Source organism: Panthera leo, chromosome B3, assembly GCF_018350215.1.
Source record: "Panthera leo isolate Ple1 chromosome B3, P.leo_Ple1_pat1.1, whole genome shotgun sequence".
Taxonomy (NCBI): Eukaryota; Metazoa; Chordata; class Mammalia; order Carnivora; family Felidae; genus Panthera; species Panthera leo.
The window spans coordinates 107,207,100-107,220,780 of NC_056684.1; the positions used below are offsets into that span (position 1 = coordinate 107,207,100).

The 13,681-nt window shown below is 35.6% G+C and overlaps 1 protein-coding gene across 7 annotated transcripts in view; it reads left to right on the plus strand.

The window, feature by feature from the left end:
- The window catches only part of SLC38A6 (solute carrier family 38 member 6), a 74,095-nt gene that overhangs the window by 3,866 nt on the left and 56,548 nt on the right, over positions 1 to 13,681 (plus strand). For all 7 annotated transcript variants that reach the window (XR_006203863.1, XM_042943430.1, XM_042943431.1 and 4 more), the window contains exons 3-4: positions 104 to 177; positions 12,736 to 12,788. Coding sequence is in view for 6 of the 7 variants with exons in the window: in XM_042943430.1 (XP_042799364.1) it covers positions 104 to 177; positions 12,736 to 12,788 (127 nt within the window). In the remaining variant the exon portion in view is untranslated. The remainder of the gene's footprint in view (positions 1 to 103; positions 178 to 12,735; positions 12,789 to 13,681) is intronic.

The following is a 13,681-nucleotide window of genomic DNA, read 5'->3' on the forward strand; positions in this document are numbered from 1 at the left end:
TCACTGTGAACATTTGAATGTGAAAAAAAAATTGGTTTTTTAAAGAGATACCTCAGAAAAGAAACTTTTGTGGGGTTTGACCATGTCCTCTTTTATATTTTAGTTTCTTGCTGCTGATAGTTGCTCTCCTGGCTTCTTACTCAGTTCACCTCCTGCTAAGTATGTGTATTCAGACAGGTGAGTAAAAATACTCTGAGTCATTTGTTGAAGCAGCTCCTTGAGATGGGAACCACATACAGGATTCGATGTCTCAAATTTAATTTCCAGTAGGCATGCATTATTATTAGATAGGGTGGTTGAAACAGAGAATTTCAAAAGACCAAGTTACCCAGTCCTAGGGAAGTATCCAAGGACAGAATGGAAGGAAGAAACTTACCTCCCTTTCTCTATAGCACACAGCATAGTTTTCTAGGTTAGGGTAGATTAGGGGAGACACCTGAAAGGTGTTCAAATGATCCAAACCTTGTACTATGGGGAAGCAGTGGACAGGTGTTCATTCTGATTGTATTTCTCTTAGGGTGATTATTTCCCCAAGGAGAACGCCTCTCTAGATCTACTCCTGTCTCCATAGGAGGCCAGGTCACTAAACCTTGCATTTATTTAGGTAGTTGTATATTTTCAGTTGCAAATCTGGAATAAGATAGTCTTTTTGAAAATGACAGATTTATATGCAATTAAAACAGAATAGATATTTATAAATATTTTTCCATTTGGACTGTTACTATGTAATTCATTCATGTATTAAGTTCTTTTCAGTTGCAATAAGTAAAAGTATATGAATTACAGAACTGCTTTAATAAGTCTTTTCTTTTGGCATTAACAAATATTCTGTATCCATCAATCCTGGTCTTTTTATCTGTCTAGTCTCTTTTATGTTTGGATTAGGTCAGTTTTGATGCCAGATCATGAGTTTAATTCTTCTTTTTTTTTTTTAATGTTTATTTATTTTTGAGAGAGAGACAGAGACAGAGTGCTAATGGAGGAGGGGCAGAGAGAGAGGGAGACACAGAGTCTGAAATAGGCTCCAGTCTCTGAGCTGTCAGCACAGAACCCGGCATGGGGCTTGAACCCACAAATGGCAAGATCATGACCTGAGCTGAAATCAAGAGGCAGACACTTAACCTACTGAGCCACCCAGGTGCCCCATCATAAGTTTAATTCTTATGTGAGTGAATTCACTGTGCTCTATCAGGTTTTGTTGTTTTCAGACTTTAAGAAGCAGAATAGATACATGAAATAGACAGTGGGATTATTCTGGCTGGAACAGGTGAGAGAAGCCCAAAGGTATTTCTTGAGAATTTTAAGACTCTTCCAAGCATAGTCCTAAATCCACAACTCTACTCTATTTCGTCCGTCTATGCAGCAGACATATCTGCAGATCCTTTTGTAAGTGATTTACAAACCACAGGGCTTCTAAGTCCAAGAATGTGAGGTGGGACTGAGAAATATGTTTTTAAAAGTCCTCCAGGTGATTCTTCTGCAAAACGGGTTTAAGCTCCACAGTTCACAGCTATAATTTGTATCAGTGCCTTTGGCCATCCAACCTGCAAATGTGTGCCTTTCTTTCAAGGGTATTGGGGACGGTGCAGACAGATAAAAAGACCAGGAAAATGCAATATTAATCTGAAAATACAAGTTATTCATAAAGCATCCCAAATTCAGAAATAATAGCACTAAATAAATGTCATTGTAAATCCTGCTGAATTTGACTGGAATTTTAATGACCTATTTTGAAATTTTTCTTCTCTGTGTGAAAAGATTTATTTATCTAATTGGTAGTTTTCAATTTTTTTAGTTTTTAACATCTTAATAGGGTTATTTTATTTTTTTGTTATGGATTCTACTGAAAGAGTAATATGTTAGTCAACTGTGGCAATTATGTCTTCATTACACTTTATTAATTTCAGTTATTTGGAAATAATATTCAATTTAGGAAGATTTCTGAGTAATGCTGATTTTTTTTCTCCTTCACTTCATCTATATTTAACTTCAAAATTCTGACACTGTCTGTTGTTCTTTTCTGTAACTTTAGGGCATATGGAACTGAAAACCTGTTTCTTTCTCTCTTTTCTTTTTTCCTTCATTTTTGTAGCTTACTTGGGCCATGAACTAGCTTCTTCATGGTTCTTCATATACATTGATGCACCTGTCTTTCATTGATTGAATTCCTTCAGTCGTTGTAAAATTCTCTATGGAGGTAGGCTTTTTTTTTTTTTTTTTTATTAATACACACACACACACACACACACACACACACACACACACACATATCAAAGACTGGAGAATAACATGTAGCTAAATTTTCTTCTCAGTGTTTTGGACCGTCATTAAGGAGTATTATGCTCAGATCAGATTCATTGGTCAGAGAAAGGGCTGTCGTAAATCTTTACAAAATAAATTCTTCATTTATTTGCCTGGAGTGCAAGAGAAATTTTTATCTTTATAAAAGTAAAGGATTTCTTCACATGAAATTCTGCTGTTTTGGATTATATATAGGGTTTGACGTCTATGAAGACTTTTTTGGGGAACTGAGGTAGCATATGAGGTACCTTAATCTCTGTAGCCTTAGTTTATCATCTGTAAAATGATAATGATAATGCTTTCCTTTGGGATTATCGTGAGAATGAAATACAATAATGTATATAAAATGCCAAGTCCTTGGTCAGTGCTAGCTTTTATTATGAGTTCTCACTGATGCAGAACCCTTGAAGATTGCAAGATGTACACACTTCTGCCTCAGAAACAGTGGCGTATTGTGATTCTTTGGGGAAACTTCTCTGCTCAGGGAATAAACCCATAGGTCCCCTCCTCTGATCTCCATATCACTCTAAGCAAGAAGGAATGACAGTTGTAGAACTTAGCATGCCAGTACTTACCTGTGTACTGTCTCTCACTCTCCTGTCCATATAGCCCCTCTTTGTCTAATTGAAGTTTCATGGTATGTTATTACAATCACTGCCTTGCTCCTCCCCTTTATCATCCTACTCCTCTAGCAAAGCTCCAACCATGGTTAAATGCAGTTCTGCCTACTTCACACATGCACCTGTGCAGTAGAATATTCCTGCAGAAAAACACAGCCATGCAGATTGATATCACTATAATTCAGTGTCTGGTGGACCTACGATGCTATTACACAATCCTTATCTTCAGTTCATTCACTTGCTTACTCTGCTGTCTAAGAGATGAGGTTTTCATAGCTTCTCCTTTCTCTCAAACCTTCACCACATTCTCATTGATTACATTCTTAGTAGATATCCTCACTTTCTACTTCACTGAGAAAGTAGAAGGAATCATAAGCTCTTGCCACTACTTATACCTTCCTATCTTCATTTGTGCCATATGCTCTGTTACCTTGGATAAACTCTTGGTGTTCCTATCTAAGACCAGCTTCCCTACTTATGCTGTGATTTCGTCTGCTCTCACCTGCATCATTCCAGCCACTGTCCCCCATCTCCTCTCTTTTATCATCTTTGTTCCTTTTTTTTTCTTCTTATCAGGCTACAAAGAATCTATAATTTCTTCCATGTTAAGAACGACTCCACATCCTTCAGTATGCTCCATGACTTCATAGCAAAACTCCTCAAAAGACTTATTTATACCAGATAGTTCCTTTTCCTCTTGTTCTCTTTTGAACCCACTCTAGTTATGCTTTCCTCTATCATTCCACTGAAATTATCGTACCAGCGACTTACAGTTAGTTGCTAAATCCAGCAGTCAGTTGTCATTGTTGACCTCAGTTGACTATTCAGCAGCATTTGACACAGTTGTTCTATCCTGTGTGTAACACTTATTTATACTCTAATGGTTTTCTTCCTGTTTCACTGAATACTTCTCTTTCTTTATGCTGAATCTTCATCTCTCTATCTTCTAAACATTGGAGTACCCCAGGACTATTCCTCTGATCTCTTTGCTCTTCTTCTTCCTCTTTTTTTTAATGTTTACTTATTTTTGAGAGAGAGAGAGAGAGAGAGAGAGAGAGACAGAGCATGAGCAGGTGAAGGGCAGAGAGAGAGGGAGACCCAGAATCTGAAGCAGGCTCCAGGCTCTGAGCTGTCAACACAGATCCTGACACGGGGCTTGAACTCACGGACCAAGAGATCATGACCTGAGCCTAAGTCAGACGCTTAACCAACTGAGCCATCCAGGCACCCATGATCTCTTTTCTTTTGAACTCACTCTAGGGCTCATGGTGACCCTAAAATTTATATTCTTAGCCTGGATCTCTTCCCCTGAATTTCAGTCTCCTATACAACTGCCTCCATGACATCTCCACTTGGATACTACTATATGTCTCAAATTGACCAAACTGTCTGTTTTTGCAAATGCCAATCTATACCTTCCACTGTTTTCTCATCTAAGTAGATGATAGCATCTTCTTTCTAGTTGCTTAGGCCAAAAGTCTTAGAGTTATGGTGAACTCATTTTTTCCCTTCATACTCCAAATGGAAGCTCCAAATGTGAGAAAGTATCCATTCTATACATTTGAAGGTAAAATATTGACACAACATATGAAGACCATGATGAAAAGGTGTAGAGGCTACCATTTGATCCAGTAATTGTACCACTTGGCATATACCTAAATGAATTGAAAACTTATGTTGACACAAAAACCTGCACATGATGTTTATAGCAGTTGTATTCATAATAGCCAGAACTTAGAAGTAACCAAGTTGTCCTTCAGTACATGAATGGATTGTGTGGTCCATTCAATGAAATGTTATTCAGCGCTAAAAAGGAATGAACTATCAGGCGACGAAAAGATATGGAGGAACCTTTGATGCATACTGCTAAGTGAAAAGTAGCCAATCTGAAAAGGCTACATCCTATACAATTCCCTCTATTTGACATTCTTGGAACACCTGGCTGGCTCAGTTGGTAGACCATGCAACTCTTGATCTTGAGCCTATGAGTTCAAGCCCCATGTTGAGTGTAGAGACTAGTTTTTAAAAAATGGCCAATGATATGATATTCTAGAAAAGATAGAACTATGGAGACAGTGAAAAGTCCAGTAGTTGCCAGGGGCTAGAAGAGAAGGAGAAATGAATAGGTAGAGCACAGGGAATGTTGGGGGCAGTGGAACTATCATATTACACTATAGTAAAGGATAGATGTCATTATTTACTTGTCAAAACCCATAGAATGTACAACACCAAAAGTAAACTCTATGGACTTTGGGTAATGACGTGTCAGTGTAGACTCATCAGTTGTAACAAATGTACCACTCTAGTGGGGAATGTTGATGGTGGTGGAGGTTGGGCATGTCTGGGGTTAGGGGGGATGTGGGAACTCCCCATACTTTCTGCTCAATTTTGCTGTGAACTTAAAACTGTTCTTAAAAATAAAGTTTATTTAAAAAAGTTAAGTAACAAACTCAGAGGAAAAGAGGAAACAGATAATACGGAGACCAGATGAAAATTTAAAAATACTATATTTAATAGCTCTAAATAACTAAAAGGAGATAATTCATTCTTGAAACAAGGACAGGGAGTTATTTAAAGGGTATAATCAGAAAATACAAGAGTCCTAGAAATTAAAAATTAAATTTAAAAGTAATTTAGTATTTGAGTTGAAAGAGCTAAGGAAATTATTTAGGCAGGGGGATGAGAGGAAAACAAGGAACTTGAAAATGGGAGAGAAAAGATAGGAAAATAGAGGATCAGTCCCAGAGGTTCAACATGCAAAAATAAGGGAATTCCATAAAGAGAGAAAAGAAAAAATATAATGGTAGAAAAATATCAACAGAATAATACAAGGAAAGTTTGTTTAACTGAAGGAAATTAGTTCATAGATTGAAAGTATCCATTATAATACTTGTAAAATAATTCATACCAACACACATCGTTGTGAAAAATCAGAAACCCAGAAAATATCCTAAAAGCTTTCAGAGAGGAGAAACAAACAAATTTCCATACAATGAATAAAGACTGTAATAGCAAATAGCTTTACAGGAGACCCTATAAATAAGAAGACTATAAAACAATACCTTTAAAATTTGAAAGGAAATTATTTCAGTATAGAATTCTATACCCAGCAAAACTATCATTTAAGTGCAAGGGTAGAATAGTAACATTTTCATACATGCGAAGTCTCAAAATTATCTCCTGTGCACTTGTACTTAATTAACAACGGAGTTTGCCGTTTACCAAAGTCATGTACTATCAAAGAAATAGGGAATTTAGCACAGAAGAGAAGTAAAGGGAATTCTCAGGACAACTGAGCAGCTGATCTAAGAGCTACCTCCAGATTGGAGTACCTTTTTTCACAAAGGCACCATCAGCTTTCCAGGCCATGCTTGCCTTCAGGATTATAAACATGATGGAAACCTTTTTCTTTTCCTTTTTCTTTTTCTTTTTTTCTTTTTCTTTTTCTTTTTCTTTTTCTTTTTCTTTTTCTTTTTCTTTTTTTTCCCCTTAAAAGAATCCCTTTTTCATTTGTCTGTATGGCTCTAATTTACACTAACAGTACCTGAGTAGGTCAGCAGTCAAGCCTGGTTGTCACAAAAGTCTAGGAATCAAATACCAGAATATTGAAACAAAGTATTAACAAGAGAAATAAAAGAAAGAAGTGGATTAGGAAATGTGGAGATTAAGGGAGTTAAAATCAAGAGAAGTTGATGTCTGAATGTGAATAGTAAGAGAGAAGGAGATGTCTAAGGATATCTCCCAGATTTCTGTTATGAGCCACTGGATAATGATAGTGTCCTTAAATGGAGGTAAGAACACAGCAGGAGGCATTGATTCAAAGTAAAAATGAGTTCAGTTTTGGATAGGTGGACTTTGAAGAACATTTGACCCTTGAACAGCACAATGGCTTATTCATCAGAGCAACCAACTCTTGATTTCGGCTCAGGTTATGATCCCAGGGTCATTGGGATTGAGCCCTGCATGGGGCCTCATACTGAGTGTGGAACCTGCTTAAGATTCATTCATTCTCTCTCTCTCTCCCTCTCCCTCCCTCTCTCTCCCTTTCTTTCCACCCCCTCTTTCTCCCTCTCTAACGTTCTCTCCCCTCCCCCTCTGCCCCCTACCCTGCTCATGCTTGTTTTCTCTCAAAATAAGAAAAATAAATAAATATGGACTAGATACAGTAAGAGCTCAGAGGAGGGAGTGATTTGTCTTGTCTGGATTGGGTGTTGAGGGTCACTAAATATTCCTGAAGGACTGAACTGAAATTTGACTAGGAGACAAGGCAAGAGACAATATTTCATATACAAAGGTACATACTACATATTTTATTCAAGATACCAAAAATAGTTTACTATTACTTGTGTATGAGGTACAAAAGAGAAGAGATAGACAAGTGTCACACCCTAAGGAATTTGGAGTTTTTGCTGAGCCAGTAAGAAGCAACTGAGGTTGTTGAAGAGAGTCCAGGAAGATCCTGGGATTCACTTCTTATTGCCTCCAAAGAGAATTTTGGTCCCTCCTAGAGCCCACTGGGAAAGAGAACAGAGTCTCCTAACTTCCTCTTCCTAAAGTAAGGTTATAGTGTTTTTATGAGGATTTTAATTCTTAGCAATGATGAGGATATAAATGAGGGGTAAATGTCTCCTTTGTGCTCCCCATTTTTTTTCTTAAACCCTTTAGAGCAACGATTCTTACAACTGTCCATTGCAACACCTTCCTTGAAAAAAAAATTCTAAATGCTCCCTTTTACTATCTGAAATGAAATTCCTGTAGGTATTATACCTCACCTATGGCGCACTGATTATTTTATAACTCTAAATAATACATTTAAATTTTTATTTTTGTTCCATGGAGTTTATATAGTGTCCCTTGACTCTCTGCCATGTTATATATTAGCGCGGTGTCCTTTCTCTCACCTGTCATCTCCTATTTCATACTTTGCATATTTCCCTGCTACACCTTTGTATTGTCAAGGTTGATAGTATTTCCTTTCTGTTTTGTAATCACACAGAAGGCATTCATGCTTTATCTGTAAGATAAGTCTAAAAGTTGAAAACTAATGAATAGCATTTATAGGATAAGACTGTGTTAATGTTGTTCACAGCAGGGCCAAGCAGTATATTGGGGCCCTAGAACTTTCTCTACACATGCAATATCACAACGTCTGTGCCATTTGAAAGGAGAATGTTTCTAGTATTCTAACATTCTGTTTGCTTTTTCTGCATTGAGTTCTCTGAAATCATACCACATTTAGTGGGTAAATTGACATTTAATTACATATTGAAAAAGATCAGAAGTAGTGATACAGGGGTACCTAGGTGGCTCAGTTGGTTAAGCTGCCAACTCTTGATTTCAGCTCAGGTCATAATCTCAAGGTTCACGAGATGGAGCCCCGCATTGGGCTCTGCATTGACAGTGCAGAGCCTGCTTGGGAGGCTCTCTTTCGCCTTCTCTCTGCCCCTCCCCCACTTCCTGGTGCACCCATGACCTCCCTCATTCTCTCTCTCTTTCAAAGATAAATAAACTTATGGAAAAAAAAAAAAAGAACTAGTGATACAGTTGCATAGTAGACACTCAGTAAATGAATGACCTGTACAACACTATTAGGGAGAAAAAGGCAAGAGGAAAATGATGGAAAGCACAAGAAAGAAAAGAATTTCAAAATAATAAGTGCATTGCAAATGGCCAAGTTTCTGAAAGTTGAACTGTATTTGAATAACTCATGTCCCTCAATCCAGATCCAAAGATAATATTGCTGCTGCTGAAACTTGGGCTTTGTACTGTAACCAGAGTTTATTAATTGTCTTATTTCATTGAGGAAAAAATGCAAAGCAGACAGAACACTGGAGTAACTAGCTGGAAATATTCCATGACTTTATGGGAAGCAGCTTTCCAAATGATTCGTGTGGAGGCCAAACTCTTGGTCTAGCCAAAATAGCACTAAAGTGTGCCTTGATGGTACATTAAAGAAGAAATTTTCCCCCAATTTACTTGTTAAGATTTACAGCCTTTCTGCCTCCTCAAAACATAGCATTGATTTCTTTAATATCAAAAAATAATTTCCTAAAATAGATTGCTAATGACTGCTTTCAGTTATTTACTTAAGGAGGATTGTGCCAAGTACTGCTTATATGGTTTCCTGTAAAAGACTGAATTAATTTTATAATTTTCATAATTAATGTTATTCCTATTTTGTAGAATATGCTACTAATGTGACTGGTCATTACCACATCTTATTTTGATATCTCTTAAAACATTTTCACTTTATAAATAAGATATTAAAACATCGATCATACGAAAGGGCAGAAAAATGTACCTTATTTGTAGACCAAGTGGTAATAATTAAATTACTAAACACCAGAGAAATTAAAAGTTGCAGCTTAAATAAACCTTATCAGATATTTAGTGGAGAAAATGAAACTATTGGGGGGTTGGGGGGTATGGTTTTTAAAATTCCACCACTCCATTATAGTCATTGTAGAATATTTGAATTCCTACCCAAAACAGTAAGATAAAGAAGACTACACAATCAATGTTACCAGTTTATAATTCATTCCCTTCTTTTTATGTTTTTTACTTTATAGATCATATTCTAATCCAATTGTTTCAGTCAATATTGACATTTTTCATGTTATAAACATAGTTTTTAATGGCTACATATTACTCTATCAGGTATACTTAACTATAATTTAACCACTTACCATCGTTGAACATTTAGGTCATTTTTTTTTTTAGTGTAAACCTTGCATATAATGTTTTGTCTTATTTTAGGGTTATTTCCTAAGATGCAAAAACTCCAAGGGGTCCAATGTTATATTTTAAAGCTCCATTGTTCAAACTGCGTTCCAAAGGTCACACTAGTTTACACTGTAACCAGCATCTTAACTGCCCAAATGCCAGAACAGAACTTTAAGAATATTTCACTAGGGTTGTTTTGGTTTATAAGTTGAGATGATCCAGAAAACCATCAAAAAGAGAATATGTAGAGATAAAGCACTTGGCTGACTGTGTACATATTTTAGTAAAGCCTCAATGTTAAGCCAGAAGCCATTATTCATATCCGTGATGTCTTAGACATGGGAAAATGCTTCTAATTTTTGCAACATAAAAGAAGTATGATGACAGTGACAAAACTGAATGGCTAGCCAGACATGCTGATCTGAAAGATAGAGTGAGGATTTGAACATTGTACTCAGTTTCCATTTAGACGTCTCAATGTTTTTCACTCTGAATTTGGGAGTTTGCTGTATTTAGACATATTTTTGTAAAACCAGAAAGTAACAGAGAGCAAGTTTGAGATTGCTAAAATGTATGCCACTACTGTCAGAAGTTGCGATTACATTTATCTTTATTGAGCTATTAGCTTGATTATATTTTCTGTAATAAAGGTTGTGTTGTAATATAAAAATTAAGAATAAGTGTTTAATTTATTTGGGTAATTAAAATACAAATTCTTTTTGGAATCTTACAGTGTTACAACTTTTGCTTATGGGAAAGTTACTTGCTTTTCATGTTTACTAAATATGCAACCTATACTTGTTTTCTGCTGTTCAAAAGTGAAACAAACCTTAAACTTTTGGATCAGTATCATCTTGATAACTTGCTCATTGACCAAGAAACTCTACATAGGTCATTCTAAAAGCAAATTATTCAATATATTCCCATTTGTAACACTGAAAAGCCTCCTTGCTTTAAATTCTTAGAAGGGAAGTTTTTCTTAAGAAAGAATGGATAATTTTAACTATAACATAAAAGAAGGGTGCTAAAATTGAACAACGATGTTCCTTTAATCTCATGCTTCAGTGAGAGATCAGAGCCCTTCTGGAGACTTGGTTTACATACACATAATATTGAACCAAATTACCTTCTCAATGTCAAATTAGATAGAAGCTAACATTTAGATAGTTTTTCTGGTTTAATATATATACACCTAGACTTTGGAATGTTAAATTTAAGGAATAACCCTATATAACATTATAAATATTTTAATAATTTGTTTAGGAAAATTAAAACAAACTAGTAAAGATTTATTGATAAAAATAACTATTAATTTTTGTGATGTGATACCCTTTAGAATATGTTTATATGGAAAAAAGAATTTTGGCATTTCACATAGGAAAATTTTCCAGTTCTTAGTTTTGTAACTCTGCTTTTTAATTTTTATGTTCTAACATATATCCAAAATCTACCCGTGTGAGATTATAGAAGTCTTTTCATTGTTAAAGCATAAAAGTTCCTACTTATACACATTATATATCCCAAGTTCAAAACTGAATTCTTCGTTCACTGTGTTTAGCAGTCTGAAAATAGATGTAAAAAAAAACAGCTGTGACATCTAAAAAGTTTCTAAATTCTTTGATCAGCTCTGATAATAGATTAAAATTAAAAATTTTAATTTTGCAGTTAAAAATGTTTAAGTTTTTGTTCTTAATCAGTACAACTTATTTTTTCAACACTTTTATTTTCTTTCTGATTTTGTAGTCATAACATGTAAAAGTCATACATGGTTTTTAGAACACTTAACTTTACATACCTGGTGGTCTTTGTGTATAAAAGTACAGTGGAACTTTTTGTTAGTGACAATTGAAAGAAGACTCGTGTGTGTCTTGAGAGAATATATTAAAACTTGGTTTAAGAAATGATGAGCCAGGGCACCTGGGTGCCTCATTTGGTTAAGTCCGACTCTTGATTATAGCTCGGGTCATAATCTCATGGTTTGTGAGATCAAGCCCCTTGTGAGGCTCTGCGCTGACAGTGTGGAGCCTGTCTGGGATCCTCTCTCCCTCTTTCTCTGTGCCTCCCCAGCTCATGTTGTCTCTCTCAAAGTAAATATACTTCAAAAAAAAAAAAAAAAATGCTGAACCATGTCTTTGACTCAATAGGAGATGTTGCTGTACCAAGTCTTAACTATCTGCCAGTCTGCTTCTTTTTAGTGTAAGCACTATAGAATTAAGCACTTTTCACACTATAGGATTACACAAATGTTTTTACTTCTCTTATTTTTACTGGTGATGTCATTAGTTAGAACACGAAACTATATAGGCTAAGGACAAATTTGGTTCTTTTTTGAGCCGTTTAATTTTCATCTTTTCTGTGACCACATTTCTTGAATGTGTGGACTGAAAATGTAATTTTATACCCTTTATACCCTTTTATGATGAAAAGAGAAAGTGTATGCCTTACTAATGATGGGTAAGAAAAAGTTGACGGTCTCGGAAAGTATGATAGAACTTTCATACTTTATCTAACCTTATTTACATATGCAGTTTTCAGAAATGATTGCCAATGAAAACCTATTCTTGGTTAGTGTAGTATGCAAATAGTGTGTAGGGAAAAGAGAGGTTCTTCTCTTTTTTTAATGTTTATTTTTGAGAGAGAGAAAAAAAGCAGGGGTGGAGCAGAGAGAGAAGGAGACAGAGGATCCGAAGCAGGCTCTGCACTGACAACACAGAGCCCAACATGGGGCTCGAATCCCAAACTGTGAGATCATGACCTGAGCCGAAGTCAGACGCTTAACCCACCAAGTCACCCAGGTGCCCCTCAGAGAAGTGGGGTTCTTCTTGAGTAATTAGTGTGTTTGAACTAATGCAGCCTGGGAGGTGGTCAGATAACCTTGGGATTTGCTGAGTTCTACTTATTTTAAGAAGACTCCATCCTTAGAGACCGTAAGTTGTCAAAAGTCCCTCAGAAGTGGTTACTTCTGCTTTAAATTTAGTGTGCCCATCCAGTAGCTATAAGGTAGTAGCGGAATAGCTTCCTTCCTTCCCTTTAAAACTTGGCACACAAATAGTTTTGTGTAAAAGTAAAAAATTATAATGTCTCTTCACAGCTGTGACATCTTATGAAGATCTTGGACTCTTTGCATTTGGATTACCTGGAAAGGTAATTTTTTTTTTCTTTACTGTCTCCAAAATCTATACAGGCATTTTTTCCCTTCCATTTCTAATTAAAAGAGACAAGTATATCCAAGAGAAAGAAATTCAGGGGAATGAAAGGAAATGAAGGAAGACAGAATGGTGGGAACAGGAAGAGAGAGAGAAGGAATCTCTCTTTCTATGTGCTTCTGGAATCAATAAATTTAACACTTAAGTCTATTTTTCACCCTAATGAAGGAGAGGGGTGATGTGAATAATTTTAAAATTGTAACAATGACCTGTTTTAAGTTTTTTTAAATTAATTTTGGTAACATTAACTAATCTTCATAAACATAGGGAAAAAAAGAAGCATAGAATTAAGATTATAGCATGACTGTAAAACTAATCATTAGATTATATCATTTATAAGCTGAACAATGCTAAAAAATTATATAGCTATTCCCTCTTTTATAGGTGAGGAAATTAAGGCCCAGAGAAATGAAGGGGCCTATTTGTCCACAGTTACTTAAAGCTAGTATTATGTTGTAGAACTTCAGACTCTAAATCAACTGCTCTTCTTCCTCAGAATAGAAATAACAGCAATATTAATTGGGCATTGACTTGTGATAGGCATATTAAACTAAACTGAGAGGTAGAGAAAACAATGTCTTCTTCCACAGGTAATCAGGAGTTAAATATTTTTGTTAGTTCTGTAGTACTTTTTTTTTTTTTTTTTTTTTTTTTTTTTTTTTTTTTTTTTTAGTTCTGTAGTACTTTATTTTTGAAGATCTGTCGTACTTCGAAAACCCATTTTCATGTGGGTTGCAAATAGGACTTTTTCTTTCCATGTCAATCTGTTGTTTATGTTTTTTGTTTGTTTATTTTGTTTGTAATCTTAAAGGATACAGTATCTGTAGATGG